Source organism: Lepus europaeus, chromosome 5, assembly GCF_033115175.1.
Source record: "Lepus europaeus isolate LE1 chromosome 5, mLepTim1.pri, whole genome shotgun sequence".
Classification (NCBI taxonomy): Eukaryota; Metazoa; Chordata; class Mammalia; order Lagomorpha; family Leporidae; genus Lepus; species Lepus europaeus.
The window spans coordinates 132,068,697-132,092,095 of NC_084831.1; the positions used below are offsets into that span (position 1 = coordinate 132,068,697).

At 38.5% G+C, this 23,399-nt stretch overlaps 2 protein-coding genes across 2 annotated transcripts in view; one reads left to right on the plus strand and one right to left on the minus strand.

Annotated features, from left to right (window-relative positions):
- The first annotated feature begins 2,102 nt into the window (after positions 1 to 2,102).
- The window catches only part of LOC133759259 (flavin-containing monooxygenase 5-like), a 43,839-nt gene continuing 22,542 nt past the window's right edge, over positions 2,103 to 23,399 (plus strand). The window contains exons 1-5 of the mRNA XM_062190193.1: positions 2,103 to 2,237; positions 10,461 to 10,649; positions 11,489 to 11,651; positions 13,612 to 13,754; positions 14,554 to 14,753. Of these exons, the coding sequence (XP_062046177.1) occupies positions 2,103 to 2,237; positions 10,461 to 10,649; positions 11,489 to 11,651; positions 13,612 to 13,754; positions 14,554 to 14,753 (830 nt within the window). The remainder of the gene's footprint in view (positions 2,238 to 10,460; positions 10,650 to 11,488; positions 11,652 to 13,611; positions 13,755 to 14,553; positions 14,754 to 23,399) is intronic.
- Positions 21,715 to 22,458, minus strand: LOC133760515 (N-alpha-acetyltransferase 11-like; the record flags this gene model as incomplete). The annotated part of the gene is made up of 1 exon (XM_062193043.1): positions 21,715 to 22,458. A coding segment is annotated over one exon (744 nt), but the record flags the coding sequence as incomplete, so codon positions are not given.

Genomic DNA, 23,399 nt, shown 5'->3' on the forward strand with positions numbered 1-23,399 from the left:
CAATCCACAGATATTTATTAGGCATAAGCTATGAGTCTCAAATCTTGCTAGGTACTTGTGACTCTTCCAAATAACAGATTTGAGATTAATGAAATCATGTGCTGAATGAAATAATGCAGATCTGTACAAGGCACCGTGTGCCCAACAACAAGGATGGAATTAACTATGCCTGAGAAATTCGGGGAAACGTCTATATGAAAGGTACCTGGTTAGAAAAGGGAGACATTTCTGCAGTGGAAACAGCACTTGCAACAAATGACACTTTCATCAAGAAAGGAGACAGGTCTACATCTTCATTACAAGCAGCTTGCAAGACTAGGACACAATCTGCATGCATTTTAACCTTAGCAGTTATAATGTGCGGTCTTTATCTGAACTACCTCCCCACTGAGAATGTGGCCTTTGAGGTTAAGGTCTGTGTTCTTGGTGACCTCCGCAATAAGAACAGTACCTGGCCCACAGCTGAGGAATAAGTGTTGGTTGGACACATAGAATTCAAATAAATGAAGAAATGAATAGATGTCCAATCTAAGGCTTACGGATTCCATATTGAAACTTTTATAATAATCCTGAAAATATCATTTTTTAAAAATTTCTGTTATTTAAGCAAACATTTATTAACCTATTAAGGCTGGTGCCGCGGCTCACTTGGCTAATCCTCCACCTGCAGCGCTGGCACCTCAAGTTCTAGTCCCGGTTGGGGCGCTGGATTCTGTCCAGGTTGCTCCTCTTCCAGTCCAGCTCTCTACTGTGGCCTGGGAAGACAGTGGAGGATGGCCCAAGTGCTTGGGCCCTGCACCCTCATGGGAGACCAGGAGGAAGCACCTGGCTCCTGGCTTCAGATGGGTGCAGTGCGCCGGCTGCAGCACACCGGCCATGGCGGCCATTTCGGGGGTGAACCAATGGAAAAGGAAGACCTTTCTCTCTGTCTCTCTCTCTCTAATTCTGCCTGTCAAAAAATAAAAAGAAAGAAAGAAAGAAAGAGAGAGAGAGAGAGAGGAAGGAAGGAAGGAAGGAAGGAAGGAAGGAAGGAAGAAGGAAGGAAGGAAGGAAGGAAGGAAGGAAGGAAGGAAGGAAGGAAGGAAAGAAAGAAAAAGAAAGAAAGAAAGAAAGAAAGAAAGAAAGAAAGAAAGAAAGAAAGAAAGAAAGAAAGAAAGAAAGAAAGAAAGAAAGAAAGAAAGAAAGAAAGAAAGAAGGAAAGAAAGAAAGAAAGAAAGAAAGAAAGAAAGAAAGAAAGAAAGAAAGAAAGAAAGAAAGAAAGAAAGAATGTCAGGGGCTGGAGTTGTGGCATGTTGGGTAAAGCCACCGCTTGCAATGCTGACATGGTTTGTGTCCTGGCTGCTCCACTTCCAATTCAGCAGATGGAGGATCTCTCTCCCTTTCCCTCTCTCTATATATAACTCTAACTTTCAAAATAAATAAATAAATCTTTTGAAAACATATAGTATATTAGATTTGCTTTACTTCTATAGATTCTGGAGTGTAGTTACCAGCACTGTGTCCACTTGATCTGGTTTCATTTTTCTCCCTTAGACCACTGTGAGATGGCCTCCACCTCATCACTTCACTGAAACAAAGATCACAAATGATCACAACTTCATACATCAGACAGATTCATTTCAGTTGCTATCTTACTACACTATGGTTTTTGTAAGCCACCCTGCGTTCTCTCATTGCTGCCTCCACTCCCATTGTCTCCACTGTCTGAAATGCCCCCCTCCCAAAGCCACACTTACACCACCTCCCAGGTCTTTTACCATGATAATGCCTATTTTCACCATGGCACTTCCTCCAGCAGGCCAAGTATTCCCTCCCTGTGCTGCCAGTTCATGTTCACATGGCAGGATGTTTTAATTGCTCTTATCACATAGCCTGGGAATTATATGTTTCCATTTTTCTCCTTGGCTACACAGAGAACTTTGGGGGGAAGAAATTAATTTTTATGCATTTTTCTCTTTATACCTATCATATTTCCTCACTGCTAATGAAGATAATAAAAATTTAATACGCGGAACTATAGGTGCTTGTGACAATATAATTAGTGTTTAAGTGGCCTAGATGTTACTGATAGAGCTCTCAATTTCCCAATCAGCAGAGGCACCATGGCCAAGAAGCGGATTGCAGTGATTGGAGCTGGAACTAGTGGGCTGGGTGCCATCAAATGCTGCTTGGAGGAAGATTTGGAGCCCACCTGTTTTGAAAGAAATGATGATATTGGAGGTCTCTGGAAATTTCAAGTAAGTTTGTATTTTATTTGATTTTTGCCATGTGACTTTTAATAGCCATAACAATTTGGATGACAGCTTACTTAAATGGAACGTAGAAGCACATTATGCTTTTATTTATTTATTTTTAATTTTATTTAAGTTATACAAGTTTCATGTATTTCATATATACAGATTTAGAAACATAGTGACTCTTCCCCACCTATCCTCCCTCCTGCCCATGCTCCAACCCTTCCTCTTCCTACTCCCTCTCACATTCCCACTCTTAATTTTTACGAAGATCTATTTTTCAGTTTGCTTAATGATCCTATAGTTAACTCTAAGCACATTATGTTTTAAGAAGCTTTGAATGACCTTAATCTTGCTTGCATTACTGATGAAAAAATATGTCAGTGTAGGTTAATTTCAGTTTTAGGCATGACATTTACAGGATTTTTTTCAAGGTAGCTGAAATTTTATGCAACCATAAGAAATATTAGAAAAAGATGATGGGGCCAGTGCCGTGGCTCACTTGGCTAAACCTCCACTTGGGGCGCCAGCATCCCATATGGGCGCCAGGTTCTAGTCCCGGTTGCTCCTCTTCCATTCCAGCTCTCTGCTGTGGCCCAGGAGGGCAGTGAAGGGTGGTGCAAGTGCTTGGGCCCCTGCACCCACATGGGTGACCAGGAAGAAGCACCTGGCTCCTGGCTTCGTATTGGCATAGCTCCGGCAATGGCAGCCATTTGGGGAGTGAACCAACACTGTCTAACTCTATCTGTTAAAATTTAAAAAAAAATGACAGTTGAGAGCTTTTTCAACTGATCAAATCATGTTGTTCCCAAGTTTAGGGTTGTCACAGATTTTGATGGTATGGAAGGATGGTCCATTGCTGGGCTTCCACCATACAAGTTCATATTCTCTTCTGCAGTAACTCCTGCTCACTAGTATCTTTGCACAATTTTTCTAAACATACAATGACATTTCCCCTTCAACTCTTGGTAGCAAGAAATGTATTGCACTGAGGGTTCCAGCTTGGTATCATATGTTGAATAGGCTTGAGTTTCCATCTGCATTTGGTGATTTACTCTGCCATTATTGCAAGTGCCCTTTACTTGCAGTGATGTCTGGCATTTCTCATCAGTGTTTTCCAATTCTGATAATCCCACAAAGCCATCCTGCTCGCCAGCATGGCTGGCATCCTATGGGTGTCTTTTGGTGAATTGATTTCCTTCTCTTGCCCTTGGCTCTTTTCTCCACTCAGGCCATGTATAAACAGCTAAAATACTGGGTTTCTTCATTCCTAAAGAGAGTGGTCTTGTTGGCAAAGTAATTGACATCACTGTCCCAAGGGCATCTCTACTGGTATTTCTTCACCAAACCAGTACCCAAGAATCATTCCTAGTTGCCATTGGACAGACATTCCAATCAGATGTTGAAGTAATTCAAATATCTTTCCACAACCTGCAAGTTTTCTTATGCACTGCTTCAATGATATTCAGTGCTAAATACTTGATAATATTCATTTTGCTTCTTTAATTCAAGAATTCATTCATTCATGCAGCAATTGTTCTGTAGCACTTACTGTTTGTCAGGTGTTTTTATAAAGGTGCCAAGGAATTTATCAGTTAATATGAACAGGAAAATATTAGTCCTTAGGGAGTTTACATTCTTTTTTTTTTTAACTTTCATTTAATGAATATAAATTTCCAAAGTACAGCTTATGGAGTTTACATTCTAATAGGGTTATAGGATAAAATAAATAGTGTGGCTGATAATGGTAAATATAGTAGAGAAAAATAAAGGAAAAAAGGAGGAGAGTTTAGGGAATATAGTTTAGGTAAGGGGTTTTGGAGAGCCTCAGTGAGAAGCAGTCTTTGGACAAGAGATAGGAAGAAAGAAGAGAGGATATAAGGAAAGAGTATAAAAGGGATGTACAAGTGCACTGCTATGAGCTGTAGCATACCTGGCATGTTAGGGGAGAGCCAGGAGATCACAGTGGCTGGATCATAATGCCATGGAAGAAGCCTAGGACATGGTCAGAGCAGGGAATGTGAGAACAGATGATGTCAGTCCTTATAGGCTCTGGTAAAGAGTTTAACTTTGATGGAGGTAGAATACCAAGCAAGAGTTTTAAGCAGAGGAACAACGTTCTCTGACTTATGTTTTCAAAAGGACCACACTCAACTGTTGTGTTTCAAGTAAGCTAGAGGGCAAAGGCAAAAAAAATAAATAAATAAAAATAAAGCTTTTCTCCCCTCTCTTCATCAGTTTCTGCAAACACATAATTGTAACCCACTCTGTTCACAGGTTTAATTCACCACTAACCATAATATTCAACAAGTAAAAAGTAAAAAGACCACAGTTCCACAGGAGAAAGTTGTGCGTTGCTGAGAGCTCTTCTGACAGACATGCAGGCTTCAATTTTATTTTGCTAGTGCTGCCTAACAAGTCATCACATAATCAACAGCTCAAACAGGCTCACGTACATCAGTGCATACTTCTATGCATCAGAAGTCTGGTGTGGTCTAGCAGCATTCTCTTCTTAAAGTGCCAAGTTTAAAATCCATGTTTTCATTAGGTGGAGTTTTTGTCCCACTGCTATAGGGAAAAGACTGCTTTCATGAGCATTCTTGTCATTGGTAAAGTCAGGGTCTCATGGTTCTAGGGCCGAGTTTCCCCATTCCCATGCTGCTTGCCTGCTGAGAGCCACTCAGCTTCGTGTCGCCTTCCTCATCTTTAAGCCAGCAACACTTGGTGGGTCTTTTTCATTTTTCAGAGTATTGATCAGCAGAAGTAAACCCTCTATTGGTAAAGGGCTTCCAAACCATCTGTCAATTTTGAGGCCACTTGATTACACATGTGCATGTGCAAGCACATAACACACAGTCACACATACACAGAGGTTTTGCTAATACCTGCTAGGAGGTATTTTGTATCACCAATACATATTTTGAAATCCCCATGATGTAGAAAGTATTTGTGTTTTTTAAACTTTTTATCTGTTACTTGGTTTATTTTTAAAATTTGTTTCCATAATACATATTTAGGGGTTTTTTTTAGATTTTATTTAAGATACACAAATTTTATGAATTTCATATATACAGATTTGGGGACATAGTGATACTTCCCACCCTACCCTCATTCCCACCCATGCTCCAACCCTTCTTCCTCCTCCCTCTTCTAGTTCTACTCTTAATTTTTACAAAGATCTATTTTCTGTTTACTTTATACCCATAAGGTTAACCCCACACTAAGTTCAACAAATAGTGTGAAGAAAAAAACACTGTTCCTTAACAGTAGAGACAAGGGCTGTAAATGATCATCGAATCTCAAAATGTCAATTTCACTCATATACATTACTTTTGTTTATTTTTTTAACAATAAACACTTCATTTATTTTTTTCTTGTGCTGATGTTTACTTTTTTTAACTTTTATTTTAATAAATATAAATTTCCAAAGTATAGCTTATGGATTACAGTGGCTTTTTCCCCCCTAAAACTTCCCTCCCACCTGCAACCCTCCCCTCTCCCACTCCCTCTCCCCTTCCATTCACATCAAGATTCATTTTCAATTCTCTTTATATACAGAAGATCAATTTAGCATATATTAAGCAAAGCTTTCAACAGTTTGCACCCACACAGAAACACAGAGTGTAAAATACTGTTTGAGTACTAGTTATAGCATTAAATCACAATGTACAGCACATTAAGGACAGAGATCTTACATGAGGAATAAGTGCACAGTGACCCCTGTTGTTAACAATTTGACACTCTTGTTTATGGTGTCAGTAATCTCTCTAGGCTCTTGTCATGAGTTGCCAAGGCGATGGAGGCCTTTTGAGTTTGCCGACTCTGATCATATTTAGACAAGGTCATAGTCAAAGTGGAAGTTCTCTCCTCCCTTCAGAGAAAGGTACTTCCTTCTTTGATGACCTGTTCTTTCCACTGGGATCTCACTCGCAGAGATCTTTCATTTAGGTAATTTTTATTTTATTTTATTTTATTTTATTTTATTTTATTTTATTTTATTTTTGGCCACAGTGTCTTGGCTTTCCACACCTGAAATACTCTCATGGGGCTTCTTCCATATCCATATGGATGAAGGGCTGATTCTGAGGCCAGAGTGCTGTTTAGGACATTTGCCATTCTATGAGCCTACTATTATACATTACTTTTAAAGTCCCCTATTAGTTACCACAGATCAGGAAAAACAATGGTCTTTTTGAGATTAGCTTATTTCATTAAGTATAATGGTTTCCAATTTCATTCATTTTGTTGCAAAAGACAGGATTTAATTTTTCTTTTCACTGATGAGTAGTAGTATTCCATAGTGTATATATAACAATTTCTTTATCCATGAAGGACACTAGGTTTATTTAGCTATTGTGAATTGAGCTGCAATGAACATGGGGGTAGAGATAACTCTTTCATCTATTGATTTCATTTTGTTTAGGTAAATTCCCAGGAGTGGGATGGCTGGGTCATTTGGCAGAACTATTTTTCATATTTCTGAGGTATCCCCATACTGTCTTCCACAATGGCTGCACCAGTTTACATTCCCCAAAATAGTAGATTAGGAAACCTTTCCCCCACATCCTTGTCAGCATTTATTGGTTTTTTTATTTCTACATTCCAACTTGAGTGAGGTGAAACCTCATTGTGGTTTTGATTTGCATTACCGTGATGGTTAGTGATCCTGAGCATTTTTTCATGTGTCTTTTGGCCATTTGAATTTCCTCTTTTGAAAAATGCCTTGAAAAGACAAGACTCCATGACCAAAAACAAAACAAAACAAAAAAAAACCAAAAATCCTATATGGAGGATCTCTGGGAGACCTCAGAGGAAAGAAAGGGTCATCAAAGAAGGAGACACTCTTCTCTTCACTTTGCTTATGGCCATGTCCAAATACCGATGGAGTCTATGGTCACGAAAGCCTCAGATGATCACTGACGTCATAAAAAAAGAGTGTTAATTGTTAAAGGAACAACAGTAGTCACTGTGCACTTCCTCCCCAGGTAGGACCTCTGTCCCTATTGAACCGTAATATGAGAATTGACTGCAAATTCTCTCCCCAAACTGTATTCTATATGTTGTGTGTGGGCGTGGGGGCAAATTGTTGAAATCTAAGATTAGCATAGAGTTGGTCCTCTGTATATAAAGTCATACTAAAATGATCCATAATGAAGAAGGAGATGGGAGAGGGAATGGGAGGTGGGATGGGAGCAGGGACGGGGGTGTGGGGAAAAGAACCACTATATTCCTACAGTTGTATCTATGTAAAAAGGATTCATTAAATTAAAAAATAAAAATAGGGGCTGGTGTTGTGATGCAGTGGGTTAACGCCCTGGCCTGAAGCTCAAGCATCCCATATGGGCGCCAGTTCGAGACCCGGCTTCTCCATTTCTGATCCAGCTCTTTGCTATGGCCTAGGAAAGCAGTAAAAGATGACCCAGGTCCTTGGACCCCAGCACCCGTGTGGGAGACCTGGAAGAAGCTCCTGGCTCCTGGTTTCAGATAGGCACAGCTCCGGCTGTTGTGGCCAATTGGGGAATGAACCATCGGATGGAAGACCTCTCTCTCTCTCTCTCTCTCTCTCTCTCTCTCTCTCTCTCTCTGCCTCTCCTCTATCTGTGTAACTGACTTTCAAATAAAAATACATAAATCTTTTTTTAAAAAAATAATAATATAAAAATAATTAAAAAGTTAAAAAAAGAAAATGCCTTGTTCAATTCTTTTGCCCATTCATTAACTGGATTGTTTATTTTTGTTGTTGTTGAGTTTCTTGAGCTCTTTACAGATTCTGGATATTAATCTTTATCAGTTCCATAGTTTGCAAATATTTTGTCCCATTCTGTTGGTTGTCTCTTCACTTTTCTGACTTTGCTGAATACTTCTTTTGCAGTGTTGAAGCTCCTTAGCTTGATGTAATCCCATTTGTCAATTTTGGCTTTGATTGCTTGTGCTTCAAGAGTTTTTCGAGGAAGTCTTTGCCTATGCCGATGTTTTGCACAATTTCCCCAAGGTTCTCTAGGAATTTTGATGATACTGGGTTATAGATTTAGATCCTTGATCCATTCTGAGTGGATTTTTATGTAAGGTGTAAGGTGGGTATATTGTTTCATACATAATATATATATTGATGAGTTTTTGAATACCCTAGAGATGCATGGATTTCCTTTCAAATCTTTTCATTACTTTTTCAATTAAAATTACTTTTTCAATTAAAATTTCAATTAAAAATGTTTTCCATATTCCTCTAATATATTCTTTGATCCAAAAATAGCTTAGACACGTTGCTTAATTTCTAACCATTATGAAAGAGGCTCCTGGTTCTCTTTCTCTTGTTATTTTCTAATTTAATGTTATTCTGTTGTTGCAGAATATAACCTGATTTTAATCCTTTGAAACTTAGACTGTTCAGTGGCCAGCATAGGGCCTATATTGGAAAGTATATCACATGTAATTCAAAACAACTTGTAGTCTAAAGCTATAGGGTTTATTTGTCTGTATATACCAATTAAGCCAAGTTGCTTAATTATGTTCTTTAATTTCCCATAACCTTAGCAATTTCTGGTCCACTGTTCTGTTAGTTGCTTAGTGATAAGTTCTCCAGCTATGAATGTGAGCTTATCTATTTCTCTTTTTAATTATGTTAATTTTTACTTTATGTATTTTGAAGTTATGTTACTAAGCACTTTTGAATTTTTATAAATTCTTGTAGTACTAACCTTTATAACATTGTGATCTCTCCCTCTTTGCCATGTTATCTGATTGTCTGATATTAATATTTCCCTTTAATTGCCTTTTGATTAATACTTCTCATCAGATATCCATCTTTTAATCTAACTTTATCTCTTGAAAATAGCATAAAGAGGACTTTTGTTTGGCATTTTTGGTCTCTTTTTTGGGAAGGGAGTTGTGCAGATTTTTAAAAAAAATTTATTTTAATTTTTAATTTGTTTTTAACAGTTTTGATGTGATTTGTAGATACAATTTTAAGAACATAAGTGGCTGGCTTTGTGACATAGCAAGTAAAGCTGCTGCTTGCAGTGTTGGCTTCTCATATGGCTGCTGGATCCCTTTTGTTTTAATTGGAGTGCTTATATGTAATAAAATATGAATATATGGGATTTTGATTTACTAGCTTGCATTTTTAAATTTTGTTTTATAACTTTATTTTATTCTTCATATCTTTTGATTTTACTTAATTTCTCTTATACATTTATTATTTAGATATTGATTCTTACATTAATACTATATCTTAAAAATTTTAATACACATCCTTGACTAAGGAAGCAAGGGTCTTGATTCCACTTTCCCCTTCCCACCCTTGTGTTGCATGTTGAACATGTTGTAAATCCCACAAGATATTAATATTATTATGTTTTTAAGCAGTCATCATTTTTAGTTCTTTCCCATATATTTATGATTTTTTGTTTTCATTACATCTTGCATTTTCATGCTTCCAGATTTATTCATTCCTATTCAACTTGATGAAGTTTGCTTCATAGTTATCATAGCATTGCATTGCTAACAACTAATTCTCTCTGCTTTTGGCTATTTTAATATGTGTTAATTTCACTTTGTTTTTTTAAGGATACTTTTACTGGACATGGAATTCTAACAGAATTAGAGTTCTTATTCTAGGGGCTGGCATGGTGGTGTAGTGGGTAAAGTCACTACATGCAATGCCAACATCCCATGTGGGAGCCGGTTCATGTCCTGGATGCTCCACTTCTGATCCAGCACCCTGCTAATAGCCTGGGAAAAGCAGCAGAAGATGGACCAAGTACTTGGCCCCCAACACCCATGTGAGAGACCCAGAAGAAGCTCCTGTCCCCTGGATTCAGCCTAGCCCACTACTGGTCTTTGTGGTCATCTAGAGAGTGAACCAGAACATGAATGATATCTCTCTCTGGCTGTCTGTCCCTCTCTCTGTAACTTTGACTTTCAAACAAATAAGTAAATCTTTAACAAATTCTAATAACCTGTTATTTCAACAAATTTTATATATCATTCCATTGTTTCTGCTCCTATAATTTCTTTTGTGAAGTCAGATATAAATCTTAGTGTTTATTCAGTGTAACGTTTTTCCCTAGCAGATAGAGGAGTGAAGTAGAAAATATTCATGAAGAAAATAAAAGGAAATATAGTGGTGTATGATACCTGAGATGATTTTTCTTCACTGAAGTACTTGTATTTTGATTTTCTTGTTAATGCAAGGTTTATTTTATTAAGAAAGACTTTCTTCTATAGAAAAATACTTCAGAGAAAATACCTAGCATCTACAAATCTGTGACCATCAATACTTCCAAGGAGATGATGTGCTTCAGTGACTTCCCTATACCTGATCATTTTCCCAACTACATGCACAACTCCAAAGTTATGGACTACTTTAAGATGTATGCCAAACACTTTGACCTCTTGAGCTACATCCGTTTTAAGGTAAAAACTAAATGAATTATTGCATAGTAAGTGTGCATAGGAGGGCATGTGTGCAAGCACACTCACTTGAGCATCAATGGAAGTTATATTTGGCATTCTTCCTACGATCAGAGAAAAACATCATTAGGGAGTGTCCACCCTAGAAAATAATCGATTATAGCAAATTTAATTTTTTAAGTCTTCACTTGAATGTGGGATTGTAGAATTTTGCTCAGCAGGACCTATACTGATAATATTTTGGTGTGATAGAGGAAGGGCTCTCTCTCTTAGCCTTAAATTCAAAATGTTTAATGACTTTGAAGAATGGCAATAATAATTGAACCAAATTACCTTGATTGTACAACAAAAACTAAATCATATAAACAACACAAGAATGAGTTTTTGAGATCCATGTTGTTCTCGTACTCCATCTACCACCCCCACTCCCAACTCATACAATCACAATCCATCTCTGTAATTATGGTGCAGCATAAATCTTCCCTGAAACTTGAAAGCCAAATCCACAAAAAATGGGGAAGTCTGGGCTAAAATATGAAAAATACTAAGAATACTATATTTTTAGAAGTCTTCTTGGAAGGAAATATTATTTCAATTACTTTATTTCATAGGTAAGTTTCAACTTTTCTATTACTATGGAAAACTATATTTTTTGATGAATATCCATAATATTCTAAAATTTTACCCACACAAAAATCACTCTGAAGGTACCCAGGAATGGGAATTGAATGAGTGTGACTACTTCAGATGTATGGTGTTATGCACATTTATGGGATTGGAGGGAGAGTGTAAACATGAGGATTATGATACAGTATCATCTATGTTTGTGCCCTTGATTTCAGACCGAAGTGAGGAGTGTTAGAAAGCATCCAGATTTTTCTCTCAGTGGACAATGGGATGTTATTGTTGAGAGTGATGGGAAACAGGAGACTTTGGTCTTTGATGGGATCTTGGTGTGCAGTGGGCATCACACAAACCCTTCCTTACCACTTCAGTCATTCCCAGGTATGTCACTAAGACTCTGTTTGCTGCCAATGTACATTCCAAATAATTTATAGGGAAAAATAATTGCACATGAATTTCATGATTAGAGTTAGTGAAATTTCTCCATTTGTTAACAAAATATAGAGCAGTTAGTTTTTTACCATTGAGAGAAATTTTACTAGCTCTAGTCATAAAATTCATGTGCAAAGGGCTACAACAGTCTTGGCGGGGCCAGGCTGAAATCAGGAGCCAGGAGACTCATTCAGGTCTGCCAAGGATTTCGGCCATCTTTCATGGCTTTCTCAGACACATTATCAGGGAGCTGGATTGAAGTGAAGCAGCAGGGACTTGAACCAGGGTCCTCAATGGATGCCGGTGCTGCAGGCGAAAGCTTTACCTGCTACGCCACAGAGCCGTCCCCACAACTTCTATTTTTTATTAACAGTAGTTTCATCTAGTATTTAAGATGTAACAAAAAATTAGCCCATATTCAAATGGTTTTAGTTTTATATTCATTCATTTAATCTCACTTTCTCTCAGAGAAAGTGAAATTAGTAAAATAAGGGACAAATGATATGACAAGAAGCAAGAAACTTACTGCTCCCTTTCAATTCTCCATCTCAGAGAAGACTATTACTTTAAATATCCTCCCCAACTAACCAAGTCCTGTCACCTTACATCTGCTGCCTTTGAGTTCCATTTCCCTTAGTTGCTTTAGCGGCCAAATCTTAGAGCCTTCCCATGATGCCTAACAAGCCATCAGGAGACACCCTTTGAGATTGAGGCCAATCAAAAATAGAAGGGTCCTGGATGGAAATCAAGAGATTTAGACTTGGATTTTGGATATTCAGCTAAGTAGCTGTGTTATGTTTACACACCAACATAATCTTTTGTAAAACAAAAATGTCTTTTTCTGAATGTTAAAATGTAATGTATACTGAAAATCATTATATTAATTATCATATAATCTATGGATTCCATTAATAATCATTATATACTTATTTACTTATCAACTTCTTTTTGATTTGCTTCCTGGCTGAGAGACATTCCCTATAGAGAGCCCCATGGGATATGTATGCTTGGATAGATTTCAGGGGAGGAAGACATAAACTTGTACAGAATGCAACAATGTTGGAGGATTTCAGACACTGATTGAGGTCTCTTATGAAGTCCTCAGCACAGCCAGGGACAGCATGGGGACTTTAGGTACTAGGAAGGCAGAGAGATGTCAAACTGATAAAGAAAGTTCTTATAATCTTGTTAGAGAATAGAGAAACAAAACAAAACAGTAACCATTTTCCTGCTTCTTATTTTGCTTCAAATTATACAGGACAATGTGATTATGAACAAAATTAAATCAGAATAACATTGTTGTGAAATTTCGATTTTGAGTAGCTTGAAAGCAGACAGATAGATCATTCACTAAATACTTTATAAGGTTACTAGTCTATGTTTAGAATCCAAGGTTGCTAATTCTGAGTTTATTTCCTCTTTCCCTGAGCCCCAAGGGTAGTTTTAGAATAGAGGTTGATATTCAACTCACTGACCCAAATTCAGATTATTCTCTACGTATAGTCCATCTGGTGAAAAATACTTCCTTTTCAAGACTTACTTATTTATATACTTAAAAGTCAGAGTTGCAGCCACAGAGAAAGGGAGAGAGAGAAAAAGAGCAAGAGAATCTTTGTTCTACTGGTTCACTCCCCATAGCGGCCACAGCTGGGGGTGGATCAAGCAGATACCAGGATCCTGGAACTCCATCCAGGTCTTCCACAACAGTGGCTGTGTCCCAAGCACATGGGCTGTCCTCTGCTGCTTTCCCAGGTGCATTAACAGAGAGATGGATTGGAAGTGGAGTAGCCAAGACTCAAACTGGCCCCCATCTGGGATGCTGGTATCATAAGTAGAGGCTTAACTCATTGAGTCACAACATCAGACCCAAAAAGTACCTCCAGTGAGAATTTCTCTTCTTCCAACACAGGCATTGAAAAATTTAAAGGCTATTATTTTCACAGTCGGGAATACAAAAGTCCTGAGGAGTTTTCAGAAAAGAGAATCATTGTGGTTGGCATTGGGAATTCTGGAGTGGATATTGCCGTGGAGCTCAGTCATGTAGCCAAACAGGTCTGTTTCCTAAACACATTTAATGAGGACCTAATTGATGGAAAATCCAGTCTACTAGATCTTCAGATATTCTCCTTGTGTTTACTTACTTATTTCTTATCATTTACCATCAACTTTTAGCAGAAATTATAACTAAATCACTTACAGTGGATTTAGTTTTTAAATTTTAATAAGCACTTAAAGGGGCAAATTCCCGGTCACTAGCACCCATGTAATCTATGTATTACTTCCCAGATTTGACACATAAAAACTGAGATTCAACATGATCACCTGAAGATTGCAAAAGCACCATTAATCAAACAAACAAATCAGTGTATTACCAAATTGCCTCAGAATGCAGAAAAGTGCCCAAACATATTACTTAATTATTTGAAAAATAATATTGGTTGCATTTAGTTAAGCAAGACATCATAGTCCTGAACAGTTTGATTAACGTTTTTAATATATGCTTTTACTTTGAAGTAAATAATATATGTTAATTCATATTAATTATTAATAGTTATTAATTCATATTGATTATATAATAGTTAAATTCACTTCTAAATTCAAACGTTCGTTGTACAGCCATATAAATATTTAGTATTTTTTAAAAAGTTATTCAGAAGCATACAGATTGATGAGTGAAACCTTTTATTTTCCATTAATAAATGTGATATCATAGAAGCAGCCATTTTTCTAGAAACAGTAGGCAGCTTTGTCAAAGCACAGCATGGTGATCAATGCAAAGTATTTTACTCCCTCAATAGCCAACATTCTTAACTGTTTAATGAATAAAATAATACTACTCTGTTTCCCTCAGGTATTTCTCAGTACTAGGCGAGGATCATGGATCTTACATCGTGTTTGGGATAATGGGTATCCCATGGATAGTTTACTTTTCACTCGGTTCAATACTTTCCTCAAGAAGATAATAACTACCGCCTCAACAAATAACCACCTAGAAAAGATCCTGAACTCACGATTCAATCACGCACTCTACGGCCTGCAGCCTCAGCACAGGTGATGAGCAGGGGGTCTTAATCTGTGTGATTATGTATGGGTGTAAAAAGGAATTTGTCCCAAAGATAACTCAACTTCTGGCAATTAATACTAACTTTTGCCAATTAATGTCAAGAATTAATTAACATGAAGCACTCATAACATGCGTGTCATACATATAATAGCAGATAAATGTGAGTAAATGACATCAGGAAGGATGTGCTGCCCTGTCTTTGACCAGACTTCAAATGTAGCAAAGACATGAAAACTGGTTGGAGCAAGGAAATGCAATGGATGCTGTGATATGCACCAGGGAAGGTTACAGTGAGGCACAAAATAGGACACAGTAAAATTTAATCAAGCTTGGGGTGAAAATGTCAAGAAAGACCACACAGATGGAGAACTGGCCAAGGGTCTTCCTCAGTGTGAGCACCTCTGTGGCTCCAGGTTTTTCCATGGTGGTTGCTTGGTTCAGAAATTGTCTGCCACTTCTAGTGCGACAATGCAAGTATGAGTCAGTACTATACTAAGTTAAGAAAAGGAAAAGGATAGGACGAAGCAAAAGTATTTGAAGACATTAAACGAAAGTGTTTTGATTTGGGTATATCTTCTGGACATTGCATGTGGGCTCCTTAATGCCCAAAGTCATATGATAGTGGTATTTGGAAGTTGGACCTCTTGGGGATAATTTGGGTTATATGAAGTGGTGAGAGTGGGATCACATGATGGTATTAATGACTTTGTGAGAGGAGAAAGAGAATCCTAAGTTATCAAGCTTGCTCTATCTAATCCTGTGATGCCTTGTGTCACAGCAGGACTCCACAGGGGGTCTCCACCAGTCAGAAGACCCTCAACAAACAGAGCCCCCTGATCTTGGATGTCCAGAGCCATGAGCTGAATAAAACTATGTTCTTTATAAATGACCCAATCTGTGGTATTACCATAACAAAAGAAAAGAGACTTAGACAAAAAGTATCTACCAAATTACAAACCCTAGGAATGATAGTCTAAGATTATAAAAACAGTAATTATTTTTTCCTTACATGAATACTTAATTGTCTCTAATGGCAATTCTTTTTTTTTTTTTTTTTGGACAGGCAGAGTGACAGTGAGAGAGAGAGAGAGAGAGAGAGAGAGAGAGAGAGAGAGAAAGGTATTCCTTTTCCGTTGGTTCACCCCCTAATGGCCACCGTGGAGCACCAGGAGCCAGGTGCTTCTCCTGGTCTCCCATGGGGTGCAGGGCCCAAGCACTTGGGCCATTCTCCACTGCACTCCCGGGCCACAGCAGAGAGCTGGCCTGGAAGAGGGGCAACCGAGACAGAATCCGGCACCCCAACCAGGACTAGAACCCAGGGTGCCGGTGCCACAGGCAGTGGATTAGCCTATTGAGCCATGGCACCAGCTCTAATGGCAATTCTTAAAGAGAAATTCCTGAAATGTTATAGCAAGTGATACAAAGAAAGTTATATTTATTAATTCATTAAAAATATTTCATGAACATTTACGATGCTGTGGAAGTATAAAAAATTGCGCTCTGCTAGGGGGAAATGAACGATAAAAAATTGTGCAGTATATGCTAAGAATGATGAAGGGAATGAAGAGGATCATGTGAGAAAGAACAACTAGGGGCAGAGGCAGCAGCTCATTTAATGGGACATCTAGAAGGCAATTTTGAGGGGTGATATTTATGCTGAGGCTTACAGTACAAAAAAGAACCACAACATAAAGAGTAAGGAGAGAAGAATTCAAGTAGAATGACCTGCAAGTATGAAATTCTTGAGCTATAAAGGGGCTTGGTACAAACTGAGGATTAGAAAGGACACCATTGTGATTAAAGTCAGTAAGGGGAGAACACATTGGGAGGCAGGATCCAGATCTGATGAGCCACGGGGCAGAGTTCGGGTTTTATTCTTATTTTATTGTCTATATTTAAGTTGCCCAACATTTTTTTTCAAGCTGTACCCATCTTTATTAAAGATTTTCTTTATAAATAGTCATAGTTATTTCAGGCAGAATGTGGACAGAAAATCATGAACAGTACACAGCAACTTTTTAAAATTTTTATTTATTTATTTTTTTGCCAGGCAGAGTTAGACAGTGAGTGAGAGAGAGAGAGAGAGACAAAGAGAGAGTTATAGACAGTGAAAGAGAGACAGAGGGAAAGGTCTTCCTTCCGTAGTTTTACTCCCCTAATGGCCACCACGGCTGGTGCTGCACTGATCCGAAGCCAGGAACCAGGTGCTTCCTCCTAGTCTCCCATGCGGGTGCAGGGACCCAAGCACTTAGGCCATCCTCCACTGCCTTCCCAGGCCACAGCAGAGAGCTGGACTGGAAGAGGAGCAACCGGGACTAGCACCCGGCGCCCCAACTGGGACTAGAATCCAGGGCGTCAGCACCACAGGCGGAGGATTAGCCGAGTGAGCCACAGCGCCGACCTAGCAAATTTAAAGAAATCTTTTATTTAAGGAATACAAACTTCATGCATTTCATAAGTTCAACTTTAGGAACACAGTGATTCTTCCCACTGTGCCCACCCTCCCACCCACAATCCCATCCCTCTTTATCTTCTCTCTCCTATTCCCAGTCTTATTTTTTACTAAGATTTTTACTAAGATTTTTCAATTAACTTTTTATACAGAAATTTAACTCTATACTAAGTAAAGAGTTCATTAACTTTTATGAAAAAAAAAATTGTTTCTCAACAGTCCAGACAAGGACTGGACTTCAAAAACATGGCATCTCAAAGTTAATTTCACTTCTTTTTATGCTTTCTCTCTTTTTTTTTTTTGAGAAATTTAATTGACTTTAACGAATAATCCAAGAATGATACATCTTTTGTGATCAGTTAGACATAACAATAACTTATGAGACATAAGAATATCCTCCATTCTATCTATATGATCATTTTAACACTTAATCCTATCCCTATGCTCATTTTAGCACTTAAAATGCTAATGTACCCCCCAGCTTAAGAGGATTTGGGGTGCCATGGCAAGTTTTTAAACTGTATCCTTAGAAGCACGTCTGTAGGAATGTATACAGACTTACACAGCTTTACAGTTACAAACTTCATACACTTCCTAATTACAACTTTAGGATTCTTCCTACTGTGCACCCTTCCCATGCACATTCCCACCACTCTTCATCCTCCTTTTCCTATTCCCACCTTATTTCTTACTAGGTTTATTTTCAATTAACATTATACACATGATTAACTCTGGGATAAGTAGAGTTCAACAAATAATACGAAAAAACAAAAATTTCTCAACAATCAAGACAAGGGCTGTTCAAAGTCATTGCTTCTCAAAATATAAGTTTCACTTCTACAGATAGCCTTTTAGGTGCTCTATTAGTTATCATGGGTCAGGGAGAACATATGGTAATTGTCCCTTTCGGACTGGCTTGTTTCTCTAAGTATGATGTTTTCCAGATTCATCCATTTTGTTGCAAATGACCAGATTATTTTTTAATGCTGTGTAGTATTCCATGGTGTACATATTCCACACTTTCTTTATCCAGTCTTTGATTGACAGGCATTTGGATTAATTCTATGTCTTAGCTATTGTGAATTGAGTTGCTATAAACATTGGGGTACAGATAACTCTTTTATTTGCTGATTTCATTTCCTTGGGTAATTTCCCATGAGTGGGATGGCTGGGTCATATGGTAGGTCTATATCAGATTTCTGAGGTATCTCCATACTCTGTTCCATAGTGGCTTTACCAGTTTACATTCCCAACAACAGTGGATTATGATACCTTTTCCTCTACATCCTCACCGGTTTGTTATTTGTTGATTTTTCTATGAAATCCATTTTAACGAGGGTGATGTGAAACCTCACTTTGGTTTTGATTTGCATTTATCTGATGCTAGTGATCCTGAGCATTTTTTCATATGTCTGTTGGCCATTTGGATTTCCTCTTTTGAAAAATGTCTCTTTAAGTCCTTTGCCCATTTCTTCACTGGGTTCTTTGTTTTGTTGCTGTTGAGTTTCATGATCTCTTTATAAATATTCTGGTTAATAATCCTTTATCAGCTGTCTAGTTTGCAAATAATGTCTCGCATTTTGTCAGTTGCGTCTTCAGTTTGCTGAGTGTTTCTTTTGCAGTGCAGAAGATTCTCAATTTTATGTAATCTCATTTTTCAATGCTAGCTTTGACTCCCTGTGCCTCTGGGGTCTTTTCCAAGAACTCTTTGCCTATGCCAATATCATGTAAGATTTCTCCAGTGTTCTCTAATAATTTGAATGTATCTGGTCATAAATTTAGTTCATTAATCCATTTTGAGACACTTTTTATGAAAGTTGTAAGGTATGGGTCTTGCTTCATACTTCTGCATTTGGAAATCTAGCTTTCCCAGAACCATTTTTTGAAGATACTGTCCTTATTCCAGGGATTGGTTTTAGTGCCTTTGTCAAAGATCAATTGATTGTAGATGCCTGGATTAACTTCTGGCATTTCCATTCTGTTCCATTGGTCTACCCATCTGTTTTTGTACCAGTGCCAGGATGTTTTGATTATGTCTGTCCTGTAGTATGTCTTGAAATCAGATATTGTGATGCCTTTGGCTTTGTTTTTGTTGTACAAGATGGCTTTAGCTATCCGGGGTCTCCTGTGTTTCCATATGAATTTCAACATCATTTTTTCTGCATCTTAGAAGAATGTCCACGGTATTTTTATTGGTATTGCATCGAATCTATAAATTGCTTTCAGTAGTATGGACATTTTGATTATATTGATTCTTCCAATCCATGAACATGGAATGTTTTTCCATATTTTTGGTATCTTCTATTTCTTTCTTTAATGTTTTGTAATTCTCATTGTAGAGAACTTTGACATACTTGTTTAAATTTATTCCAAGATATTCAATTTTTTTAAACTATTGTGAATGGGATTGATCTTAGAAGTTCTTTCTCAGCCATGGCATTGTTTGTGTATACAAAGGTTATTGATCTTTGTGTACTGATTCTATGTCCTGCTACTTTACCAAACTTTTCTATGAGTTCCAATAGCCTCTTAGTGGAGTCTTTTAGATCCCCCATGTATAGAATCATGTCATCTGCAAATAAGGATATTTTGACTTCCTCCTTACCAATTTGTATCCCTTTGATTTCTTTTTCCTGACTAATGGCTTTGGCTAAGACTTCCAAAGCTATGTTAAATAGCATTGGTGAAAGTGTGCATCCTTGTCTGGTACCAGATCTCTGTGGGAATGTTTCCAACTTTTCCCCATTCAATAGGACGCTGGCCATGGGTTTCTCATACATTCTTTGTTTGTGTTGAGGAATGTTCCTTCTATACCCAATTTTCTTAGAGTTTTCATCATGAAAGGGTGTTGTATTTTCTCAAATGCTTTTTCTGCATCTATTGAGATAATCATATGGTTTTTGCCCTTCAGTTTCTTAATGTGATGTACCACATTGATTGATCTGCAAATGTTTAACCAACCCTGCATACCCGGGATAAATCTCACTTGATCTGGGTGGATGATCTTTCTGATGTGTTGTTGGATTCAATTGGATAATATTTTGCTGAGGATTTTTTCCATCTATGTTCATCAGGGATATTGGTCTATATTTCTCTTTCTCTGTTTCATCTTTCCAAGTTTGGGTATGAAGATGAATCAGGCTTCATAAGGAGTCTGAGAAAATTCCCTCCTTATTTTGAATAAATTGAGAAGAATTGGAATTAGTTCTTCTTTAAATGTCTGGTAGAATTCAGCAGTGGTGCCATCCAGTTCTGGTGTTTTCTTTGTTAGGAGTGTCTTTATTACTGATTCAATCCCTGTCTTTTTAGGTTTCATTACTTAATTATGGTAGATTGTGTCTTTCTAGGAATCTATCCATTTCTTCTAGGTTTTCTAGTTTGTTTTCATATGGTTCTTTGTAGTAATTTCTGATGATTCTTTTTTATTTCTGTGGTATCTGTTACATTTCTTTTTTATATTTAATAAATGTAAATTTACATAGTGCAACTTTTGCATTGTTCTGGCTTTTTCCCCCATAACCTCCCTCCCCCCCGCCCCCCCACAGTCACCCTTCCCATCTCGGATTTTTATTGATTTGGGTCATTTCTTTCTTTTTTTTTTTTTGGTTAGTTGAACCAATAGTGTATCAATTTTGTTTATTTTTCAAAAAACCAGATTTTCATTTCACTGATTTTCTGTATTTTTTGTTTCAATTTTGTTTATTTCTTCTCTAATTTTAATTATTTCTTTTTTCCTACTAGTTTTGGATTTGGTTTGTTGTTGATGTTCTAGGTCCTTGAGATGCACTGATAGCTCATTTGTTTGTTACCTTTTTGGTTTCTTCATATAGGCACCAATTGCTATGAACTTCCCTCTTAACACTGTTTTGGCTGTATCCCATAAGTTTTTTGTTTTTTGTTTTTTTTTTTTAGGTTAGAAATTCAATTTTAATTATTGGTTATCCTTTTCTTAAAATCTCCAAGTTCTGATTGCACAGCAGAAGCCCTAACTTAGCACCTTATCTCTCAGGAAGGGGAAGGAGAATACCTCCTTAAGAAAGAGGAGGATGGGATAAATAGGGAGTTTCCAGAGAAAGGAAGAGGAAATAGGACGCTTCTGCCATATAAGACGAGGGAGGGGGCATGAGGTCTGACTTGATGATCCTGATTACCCCCTCAATGATGAACATCTAGATAAATAATGGCAAAAACTGAAAACTAGGGAGCTTTAAGAGTTCACCCTACTACCTGTTCAGCATTCTAGGAGGAGACAACCACACACAACACAGGACTACTACAAACAGGAGAGAATGGTGGCATGGTGTGAGCAGGCCAAGGAAGGTTCTCTAATAGCCGGCTTCAAACTTCCTTGGCTGTTGTGCAGCAGGCTCTTCTGTCCAGGTTTTCCTTCATGATCCCAGTACAGTATATGGACAGTTGCTGAGTGTTGAGATTGAGAAGTCATTTGAGTCACTGTGGGATAATGACCCCAATGTAGATGCTGGAGAGCAAACAGACTAAGCTGGGGTCCAAGGATTAGATGTGGCTGAAACATGAGGGCCTGCAAATCTCAGGCAGGCTCCAGGAGGTGGAATTGAAGTCCCCTGAGCTGCTCTGGACGTCAGTGCTGGGTTCCTTGCAGCAGCTGCGTTCTCCTGCTGGCAGGCGTCTTCTGACCCAGGAAGCACGCTGTCCTGGCTCTCCTGGCTCTCTGTGCAGCAGAGCACCATACACCCGCCCTTCTCCTTCGGCTCCGGCTGCTCTCTGAGCACGTCTGCCATCTGCGAGAGATCCCGCCTCATAGCATAGGCATCTTCCCCATCGGCATAGTATCTGGGTTCCACCTCACTAACCTGAGAGTTGAGGGTGTCAGGGTAGAGGTGCAAGGCCGCGTGGTTACTCTTCCTGACGTGCAGGGACACGTACTTGGCGCTAAAGCTCTCTATCATGGCCCAGGAGGCCTGGTCCATTAGCTTCTGGGCCAGGCCGAGGCGCCGGTGCGAGCGCTTCACCGCCAGAGAGGTGATGTGTCCATGCGGGACGTCGTCTGAATCCTCCTCCATTTTGGCCAGGACGTGGCCCACAATCTTCCCGTCCTCGTCCTCGGCGATGTAGGAGAGCTGGGGCCAGGAAAGGCCATGGTAGAAATCGTATTTCATCTGGTAGTTCTCAGGCAGGCAGAGCAGGTTGCGGTGCTGCACGTTCATCAGGTGGTCCGGATATTCATGGTGGCAGCACGTGAACACGGGAGCGAGGTGCACGAGCCCACGCCCAAACACCGTTTGTCACTGCAGCTTCAGTTCACCAGGGCGGCAGCCGCAGAGCTGGCAGCGTGGAGGTGGGATGGCGGGAAGGCCATCCCATAAGTTCTGATATGATATATTGTCATCTTCATTTGTTTCCTTAATTTTTTTTATTTCTCTTTTGATTTCTTCTATGACACACTGTTCATTCAGGAGCATGTTCTTCAGTCTCCATGTATTTACATGTGCTCTAGAGATTCTTGAGTTGTTGATTTCTAGTTTCATTCCATTATGGTCTGAGAAGGTGCATGGATTGATTTCAATTTTTTTGAATTTGCTGATATTTGCTTTGTGGCCTAGCATATGGCCTATCCTAGAAAATGTTCATTGTTGAGAGTGGGATATTGAAGTCTTCTGTTACTATTGTATTGGACTCTACATCTCCCTTTAGGTCTATAAACATTTTTTACATAGCCAGGAGTCCTGTAATTGGGTGCCTATGCATTTATTATAGTCACATCTTCCTGTCAGATTGGTCCCTTAATCATTACATAGTGCCTTTCTTCATCTCTTTTAGCATTTGTTATGTTAAAGTTTATTTTGTCTGATATGAATATGGCAACACCAACTCTTTTTTGGCTTCTGCTAGCATGGACTATCTTTTTCCATCCTTTCACTTTCAGTCTGCATGTATCTTTGTTGGTGAGATGTGTTTCCTGTAAGCAGCATATATATGGGTCTTGTTTTTCAATCCATTCAGCCAGTCTGTATCTTTTAAATAGAGAACTGAGGCCATTTACATCCAAGGTGACTGTTGGTAAGTAGTGACCTGACCCTGTCATTTGAGAGCTCTGCAGGGCACAGTATTCTGGGTTGACAGCTTTTTTCTTTTAAGACTTGGACTGTATCAGCCATTCCCTTCTGGCCTGTAGTTTCTGATGAGAAGTAGCTATGAGTCT